This window comes from Otolemur garnettii, unplaced genomic scaffold, assembly GCF_000181295.1.
Source record: "Otolemur garnettii isolate 467f Iridium unplaced genomic scaffold, OtoGar3 scaffold00001, whole genome shotgun sequence".
Taxonomy (NCBI): domain Eukaryota; kingdom Metazoa; phylum Chordata; class Mammalia; order Primates; family Galagidae; genus Otolemur; species Otolemur garnettii.
In genome coordinates, this window is record NW_003852396.1 from 29,410,546 (window position 1) to 29,420,134 (window position 9,589).

Consider the following 9,589-nt stretch of genomic DNA (forward strand, 5'->3'; position numbering starts at 1 on the left):
AGGAGACTCGCTTGAGCCCAGGAGTTGGAGGTTGCTATGAGCTGTAATGCCATGGCACTCTACCCAGGGGGACAGCTTGAGGCTCTGTCTCAAAAAGAAAAAAAAAGAAAGAGGCTTTCAATCATTTGGGCTGCCTTTCCCGTAATGTTATTGGATGTTTTTGTTTGTATGTTTGTTTGTTTTTTTGAGATAGAGTCTCACTTTGTTGCCTTGGGTAGAGTACCCTGGCTTCATGGCTCACAGCAACTTCCAACTCCTGGGCTCAAGTGATCTTCTTGCCTCAGCCTCCCAAGTAGCTAGGACCACAGGCTCCCAGCACAATGCCCAGCTATTTTTTTTTTTTAAGAGGTGGGATCTGACTCTCAAGCTAGTCTTGATCTCATGAGCTTAAGCTGTCTACTCATCTCAGCCTCCCAGAGTGCTAGGATTACAAGTTCACTCAGCCCCTCCCCCCTATGTAATTTTTGTTCATTAACCTTTATTTGGGTTGCTGAAATTAAAGAAGTCTTTACTGTGTTTGGTACATCATGATTAGTGGTACATTTTCTCTGGGCCAGAATATATTGGGTATGGCTTGGCTTTGAGCTAATTTGATGCATATTTATTGCTATGTTTAACTCTAGAGTAAAGCATTTATTTATCCTATAAATATATTTGAGCATCTGCTATCTGCCAGCCAATGTGTCTTAAGGAAGACTCAACCCATTATTTTGTAAAAATGTCTGTACAGCATATAGAAGCCAATTGGGGGAGTGCTAAGGAAGAACTAGTTGAGTCAATTTTATTAAAGCACTTGGCTGGGCATCCATAGCTCAGTGGTTAGGGCGCCGGCCACATGCTCTAGGGTTGGTGGGTTCGAACCCAGTCCAGGCCTGTTAAACAAACAAAACAAATAGCTGGGCGTTGTGGTGGGTGCCTGTAGTCCCAGCAACTGGAGAGGCTGAGGCAAGAGAATCACTTGAGCCCAAGAGTTTGACGTTGCTATAAGCTATGATGCTACGGCACTCTACTGAGGATAACAAGGTGAAATTGTCTCAATTAAAATAAATAAGTAAATAAATAAGTAAAGCACTTGGACCATGGTAAGTTTAGATGCTCAAGCAATCCTGCTGCCTCAGCCTCCTGAGTGCTGTTACTACAGGCCCATGCCACATGCCCAGTTAATTTTTCTATTTTTTGTAGACATGGGGTCTCGCTATTTACTTGGACTGGTTTCAAACACCTGACCTCTAGTGATCCTCCCACCTTAGCCTCCCAAAGTGCTAGGATTATAAATATGAGCTACCATACTTAGCTCTTGTGCTTGTGAGCTATTAGTATAGCTACTAGTTCTAGGATTTACTGTTGTTACATAGGACTTTACTGTTTAAAAAAGAAAATCCAACAGGCACAAATCCCTATTTGGAAGTCAATCTTTTACAGTTAGGTACTACTTGTCACCAAGTTGCAATGGTTCTTATTATTTTTTTAACTTTTTTTTTTTTTTTTTTTTTTTGCAGTTTTTGGCTGGAGTTGGGTTTGAACCTGCCACCTCTGGCATATGGGGCCGGCACCTTACTCCTTGAGCCACAGTACTGCCCTATTTTTTAACTCTTTTTAAAACATTTTTAATTACAGAATATTGCAGGGGTATACACACTTTGATTACATAATTTGCATTTGTACATTTTAAGTCAAATTTATGAGTGTGTTCTTCACCTAGAATATATGTGCATCGCACCATTTAGGTGTTAATTCACCCTACTCCCTCTCCACCTCCCACCTACTTGATTTTCATTGACATTTTTTCCCATATGTACACATAAGTGTTGATCAACTAGTTTTATTTTTTAACTCTTTAATGATCAATAATGCACATTTATAATTTTGGTTGAAATTCTTTGAACTTAAATTAAGAACGATATTTACACATTTAAATTCAAAACTACCAGTAAAAGTTTAATATTTCTACTCATCCTCCACTTGGTAAAGCATCACCAACCAAATTCAGATCACCATGCCTACAAAACCCTGGGATTTGTGTATCAGTTATTTCATGATGACCCAGTGAGATAATATATGCTTTAAAGTTAAAGTAAAATACACTGTAGCAACAGATTACTTCTTGAACACCTTTATAAAGTGTTTATAATTTTTGTGATAGAAGTTAAGAAGCTGGCTTGGCACCTGTGGCTCAATCAGCTAAGGCGCCAGCCACATACACCTAAGGTGGTGGGTTCAAATCCCCAGCCTGGGCCCGCCAAACAACAATGATGGCTGCAACCAAAAATATTGGCCAGGCGCTGTGGCGGGTGCCTGTGGTCCCAGCTACTTGGGAGGCTGAGGCAGGAGACTCGCTTGAGCCCAGGAGTTGGAGGTTGCTGTGAGCTGTGATGCCACAGCACTCTACCCAGGGGGATAGCTTGAGGCTCTGTCTCAAAAAAAAAAAAGGAAGTTGAGAAGCTGAATAAACATATAGTTCCTGATTTGTGGTATACTTTGAACAAAATTAGTAGTACAGTTCCTTTAGTGAGAAATATCATCTTCAATCAGAAGTAATCCTGATTACAGTAAGGCCCAAATAGAAGTAACAAAAGGACTTTAGTTTCTTTTTTAAAAACCTTTCTCTTTCGTCTCACACCCATACAGCCAGCATAGTGCCCTGGCACAATGGGTACTCACTTTATTTTGCACTGAGATTATAGAAACTGTAACTGGATCTTTGGTTAACTTTAAAATGCATGCCTTATTTTTCTAAACTAATGATGTCTATATTACCATTTGTTATATTTAAATAAAATAGTCCATTGTTTTCTTATAAACAAAATATTACAATCATGTACCAACAGCATTTCTAAGACAGAAACCTTAAGTCTATTGATTTCATATGTTTGTTTTTTTAACACATTCATGAAAAAGCATGTCCTAAGGTAAGAAATTTTCTTCAGACCTAACACCACCAGTCTGACTGGTGGTAGTACATAATTACATGAACATTGTATTGAAAGTATTTCAGGACCTGTATCTTAAAGTGCTTGATAGTGCCATCTGGTGGCATAAGCACTATGGAAGGCACAACTTTAATAATGCTTTTGGGACCATTTGTGTATTTTTTTAAAAATCAGTTTTATGTTAAAAGTTTAATGGAAATAGTCAAACAAAAGATGCAAAAAGACTTTCTGTTTTAATATCTCCATTGAGGATTCTTAGATAAAACACCAGTGCTCAGTTAACAAAAGAAAACATAGCTAAGTTAGACTGCATCACAATTTTATTTTTTGTACATGAAAAGGCACTATCAAGAAAGTTGACACAACAACCCACATAATGGGAGAAAATATTTGCAAGTTGAATATCTTATAAGAGTCTAGTATCCAGAACATATAAGGAACTCTTATAACTCAACAACAAAAAGACAATTTAAAAGTGAGTTAAGGAATTGAATAGACATTTCTCCAAAGAAAATATATGAATGGCCAATAAATATCTGAAAAGACACTCAACATCTTTAGTCATTAGAGAACTGCAGATCAAAACCACAATGAGATACTATTCCCTACCATTAATATGGCTTTTATAATTTAAAGAAACAAAACACCAGGAAACAGAAAATAACAAATGTTGGCAAGGATATGGAGAAATTTGAACCCTCATGGATTGCTTGAAAGAGAGGTAAAGTGGTGCAGTCACTGTGGAAAGAGTTTGAAAGTTCTTCAAATAGTTAAACAGAATTACCATATGACCCAGCAATTCCATTCCTAGGTATATTCTCAGGAGAAATGGAAACAGGTGTTCAGAAAAACCTGTACACAAATGTTTATAGTAGCATTATTTATAATAGCCAAAATGTAGAAAAAAGATCAAATTTATATTAACTGATTAGTGTGTAAACAGAATGTGTCATATCCATGCAGTGGAATATTATTCAGCTATAAAAATGAATAAAGTACCCTGCTAAGTGACAAAAGCTAGGCACAAAAGGCCACATGTTATATGATCCAACTTAAATGAGATATCTACAGTAGCTAAATCTGTAGAGACAGAAAGCATTTAAGTGGTTACTGGGGCAGGGAGCAGGGAGGAATGGAGAGTGACTACTCAGTGGGTTATAGGATTTTTTGAAGGAGTGATGTGCATGTTGTAGAATTAGGTAATGGTGATGGTTATACAACATTGTGAATATACTAAAAGATACTGAATTGTACACTTTAAAATTACTGTATTGAATTAATGGGCAAGATTTTAGAATCTTTTTTATTATTTTATATATATATATATATTTTTTCATGGTTGTTGCTAGTCCATGTATTCTATTTGTTCAGCTTTTTTAAACCTAAAATTATTTGATATATACTTTTAATCTACAGTTCCCACAGTTTTTATTTTGGTAGCTGTGTATATTTTAATGACTTTAGACATCATAATTTTTTTTTTTTTCAGTTTTTGGCCAGGGCTGGGTTTGAACCCACCACCTCCGGTATATGGGGCCAGTGCCCTACTCACTGAGCCATAGGCACCACCCCAGACATCATAATTTAATCTTTCTCAAATGATCAGTGTTTTTCTCTTCTTTAAGTTTCAAAGAATCCTGCTGTAATGTTTAAGCGAATAAGAATATTTAAAACCCTTCATAGGTATTACACTGCTGTTTCTTCCCCAAAACTATCTCTGAGCTCTGAGTCACATTTTGTTTTGTTTTGTGAGACAAGAGTCTGATTCTGTTGCCTAGGCTGGATCATGTGATCCAGGGATCAATTCCTGGGATCATGTGATTCTCCTGCCTCAACCTCCTGAATAGCTGGGACTATAGGTGCATCCTATTATGCTCACTTTTCTTTATTTAATATTTCTATTGTTTTCCAGATGTTGTGGCTCATGCCCAAAGCACTTTGGGAATCCAAGGAGAGAGGATCAGTTGAGGCCAGTAGTTCCAGACCAGCCTGAACAGCATAGCAAGACCCCCATCTTTACAAAAAGCAGAAAAATTAGTCAGGCATGGTGGCATAAGCCTGTAGTCTCAGCTACTCAGGGTCTCCAGGTTGGAGACCCCTGGAAGATTTTTATTTTCTATCTGGTCATGGTGGCTCACTCCAATAATCCCAGAAATTTGAGAAGCTGAGACAAGACGATCACTTGAGGCAAGGAGTTTGAAATCAGCCTGGGCAACATAGGAGATAAATGTTTACTGAGTGTTCCAGGTACTACACCTGGATCCTTTCACATTTATTATTTCATTTAACCCCTACACCTACTCTGTTATGGAGTAACTACAGAAGTTAGGCAGATGAGCAAAGATTAGAACCCGAGCATTCTGTCTCTGAATTGTATCCTTTTTTTCCTGCAGCTTTACCAGTATTGAATCTTACCTCTTTTGGTTCTTGTTTATTAGATACTGAACGTTTTCCCAAATGATTATTAACTGCTCTATTTATCTTTTGTCCATTATTAATAATAGATTTCAAACTGGACATACCTACCTTACTCATAGGTAGAAGACAGTATGGGTCAAAGCTTTATCATAATTTTTTTGCTTTTATCTACTTCTCTACAGGCTCTTGATGGAAATGTGTATGACCACCTCAAGGATTATTTAATAGCCTTCAGCCGGACTGAGCTAGAAACATGCCAAGCTGTGCAGAACACATTCCAGTTTTTGTTAGAAAACTCTAGCAAAGTAAGTTCTCTTTAGTGCAATATGTAGTGTTATCCATTTTAGAATCTAAAGTATATTTGCATAAGCACAATGAAGGTAGGTAATGATATTAAAAGAATGCTTTAAAGGACATATTTCCTGGAAGTTTAGAGGATGTTCTGTTTTCCTTGTTGACATGTTGGTGAAAGTGGCACCAAGGGCACAAAGGGAGGTAATGATACAAGATAGTTTATAACTTCAGTCCATTGCCATGTTCATTGCCTTTGAGAAGAATGGTTCAAACATCCAACCTTTTTTCTGCTGTACATTAGAAGTAGAAGAGTTATTGTGGGCCACATACTAAATACACAAACACTAATGAAAACTGATGAGTAAAAAAAAAGGTCCATGCATAATTTTCATGATATCTGACACCACAAATAAACAAAGCAGTCCTCACATAATCTCTATACACCCCGTGAGCCACAGGTTGGAGACCCCTGGAAGGTTTTTGTCTTCTATCTGGGCATGGTGGCTCACACCGATAATCCTAGCACTTTGAGAGGCCAAGACAGGAAGATCATTTGAGGCCAGGAGTTTGAGATCAGCCTGGGCAACATAGATCCCCATTGCTACAAATTAGCCGAATGTGGTGTTGTATCCTTGTAGTCCCAGGTACTCAGGAAGCTGAAGCAGAAAGATCACTTGAGCCCAGTAGTTCAAGGTTGCAGTGAGCTATGGTTCCACCACTGCACTCTAGCCTGGGTGACTGAGTGAGACCCTGTCTCTAAAAACAGAGAGTTTTATCTATCACTCAAATTAATTTAGAGTACATCCAACTCAGTCACATGGGGGAGCAACAGATTATGTGTCAATGCCAAAGATAATAATGAAACACAAAGGAAAAAGTAGCATTTTTATAATTATTTAAAAATTAATACTGCAGTATCTTTTTTTCTTTAAAATAAATTTTACTATCTATATGCTATTATTGATAGTAGTCTTTTCCTTTATAAGTGTTAAGATCCATCAATTTGCTGACTTTTCACACTGTGTACATAGAAAATAAATATAATCACTTTCCTTCAGGATCAGATAGATTGAAACTCTTTGCAGTAGTAAAACCATTCTTTGGAATATAAACTGTTCCTGTGATTAGTAAATGTTTTCTTTCTGATAAATTAAATGCACAATGTTTCCTGACTGACTGACTACATTTATAAAAACATATGCATTATATAACTCCTACGTTAAAAAGATCCAGTTCAATTCCCATTTTTTTGGTCAGGAATGTGAGAACTGTCTAATACCTTAGAAATTATTTGAAAAGGTCCCAGCATATTCATTTTCATATAATAGTGGCCAAAGACAGGAAAGAAAAGAGGTACAGACATTTCATCCCAAAGGCCTCTTGTATACATATTCTTGTTTTCAGTATACCAGAACTCCCAATTTTATTTTTATTTTTATATATATGTATGCATGTATGAATGAGTGACAGTCTCTACCTAGAATCTAGGTAGTGGGTATACAGGTATTTATTATATAATTTTTTTGAATTTAATGTATGTATATTTGAAATTTTTCATAAGAGAATGTTGAATGAAAGTCAATAAAAGTATCCTGACTTTGTTCTTTCTATGGAGGGGTTGATTTTTTATTTTTATTTTTTTTGAGACAGAGCCTCAAGCTGTCCCCCTGGGTAGAGTGCTGTGGCATCACAGCTCACAGCAACCTCCCATTCCTGGGCTCAAGCGACTCTCCTGCCTCAACCTCCCAAGTAGCTGGGACCACAGGCGCCCACCACAATGCCCAGCTATTTTTTGGTTGCGGCCGTCATTGTTGTTTGGCGAGCCCAGGCTGGATTTGAACCTGCCACTTTAGGTGTATGTGGCTGGCGCCTTAGCTGCTTGAGCCACAGGCACCAAGTCCAGGGGTTGATTTTTGAATTGTGATTGAATTTTCTACATTTAACTTGTTCACTCGAATATTCTGTTTCTTTATTAGTGTGTTTTGGTAACTTAAATTTTCCTAGATCCATTTCACTTATCACATTTGATGGCATAAATTGGCTTATACACTTGTTTGCTTCAAGAATTGTCTCTTTTTATTTCTCTTACTGTTTGTGCTTTCTCTCTTATTTTGATCATACTTACTAATCTGTTTATTAATCTTTGCCTAGAACCATCTTTTGTTCTGTTTTTTAGTGTTGTTACTGTTTCCTTAATTTTTGGTTTTATCTTAATCCTTCATTTACTTTCTGTACTTTTTTTTTCTTTTTTTGGCAGAGTCTTTCTCTGGTATCTAGGCTGGAGTGCAGTGGCCATGTCATTATAGCTCACTGCAGCCTTGAACTGGCCTCAAATAATCCTCACACCTTGACCTCCCAAAGTTCTAGGAGTTTAGGCATGAACCAGCTTACACAGTCTCTCTACTTTCTTTTTTATTTATTTATTTATTTATTTATTGTTTGGGATTCATTGAGGGTACAAAGAATTGTTGTTTCTTTGTTGTACAGAGAAAGTTATATTGATTGCATTTTTTAAAGTCCCTCTTATAATTGTGTCTCGCCCCTAAGAGATGTGCCGTGCACTGTGACTCTCTACTTTGTTACAGTTTATTTTCTTGTTCTTTTTCAAGCCTCTTTCTCTATTTTTTCTTTAATTTTGTTGAGGTAAAATATATAATTTATCATCTTTATCATTTTTAAATGTATGGTTCAATGATAACACATACATTTATTTATATTCTTTTTTCCGTTTCACCTCCTTCTTTTTCTATTTTAGGTCCTTTATTTTTAGTCTGTCTTTTCTTTTTTTTTTTTTTTTTTTTTTGAGACAGAGCCTCAAGCTGTCCCCCTGGGTAGAGTGCCATGGCATTACAGCTCACAGCAACCTCCAACTCCTGGGCTCAAGTGAGTCTCCTGCTTCCGCCTCCCAAGTAGCTGGGACCACAGGCGCCCGCCACAACGCCCGGCTGTTTTTTGGTTGCAGCCGTAATTGTTGTTTGGCGGGTCCGGGCTGGGGATTCGAACCCACCACCTTAGGTGTATGTGGCTGGCGCCTTAGCTGGTTGAGCTATAGGCGCCGAGCCGTAGTCTGTCTTGTTTTTAAGTAAACCTGTGTAAGGCTGGAAAAAAGTCATCTACTTTAACTGCATTCTGTGATATGTAGGACTTTTGTTATTTCTACATTTTTCCCCTTTAATAATCAGTGATGACTTTATTAATCCATCGTGAGTTTTGCCATTTCCATTCAGTGGGAGTATGCAGTAGAGTTCCACTTTTCATTTCTAATTTTATTATACATTGTATTTGACTGGGCACAGTGGCTCACACCTGTGAGTGGGAGGCTGAGGTGGGTGGATTGCCTCAGGTCAGCAAGAGGGAGACCCCATCTCTATTACAGATAGAAAAACTAGCCTGGCGTTGTGGCAGACAGCTGTAGTCCCAGGTACTGGGAAGGAGTCAAGAGGATTGTTTGAGCCCAAGAGTTTAAGGTTGCTATGAGCTATGATGAAGCCACAGCACTCTACCCAGGGCAACAGAATGAGACTCTCTCAAAAACAAACCAAAAAAAAAAAAATTGTATTTTATTTTTATTCTATCACTTTCATCCTAATTTTATCAGAGTGGTTATCCTCCAACAAAATTCCTTAAAATTTTTTTTCCAAGAATAAGTTAGATGGAATATGCTATACTTGGTTTATAAAACAGGTAAACACAACCATAACAAATAGCTAATATTTTATACATTCTTAACAGTTTCCTAAGAGTTTTAGCATATTATATATCTCAAATCCTGCAAGTTTGGTATTACCATCTCATTTTATAGAAAGGAAAGTGGACTTAGGAAGTTTATATGATATACTTGAGCCCACACACTCATGGTATTTTCCATGATCTTCTACTTTATAATCTCTTAAGTTTATATTATTTTAATAGAAAATGAATTAAGAATTCATGAACGGCTCGGCGCC

The 9,589-nt window shown here is 37.3% G+C and overlaps 1 protein-coding gene across 4 annotated transcripts in view; it reads left to right on the plus strand.

The window, feature by feature from the left end:
- FCHSD2 (FCH and double SH3 domains 2) overlaps positions 1–9,589 on the plus strand; it is a 274,562-nt gene that overhangs the window by 206,162 nt on the left and 58,811 nt on the right. For all 4 annotated transcript variants that reach the window (XM_003780920.2, XM_023509932.1, XM_023509945.1 and 1 more), the window contains one exon: positions 5,531–5,653. In XM_003780920.2, coding sequence (XP_003780968.1) covers positions 5,531–5,653 — 123 coding nt within the window. The remainder of the gene's footprint in view (positions 1–5,530; positions 5,654–9,589) is intronic.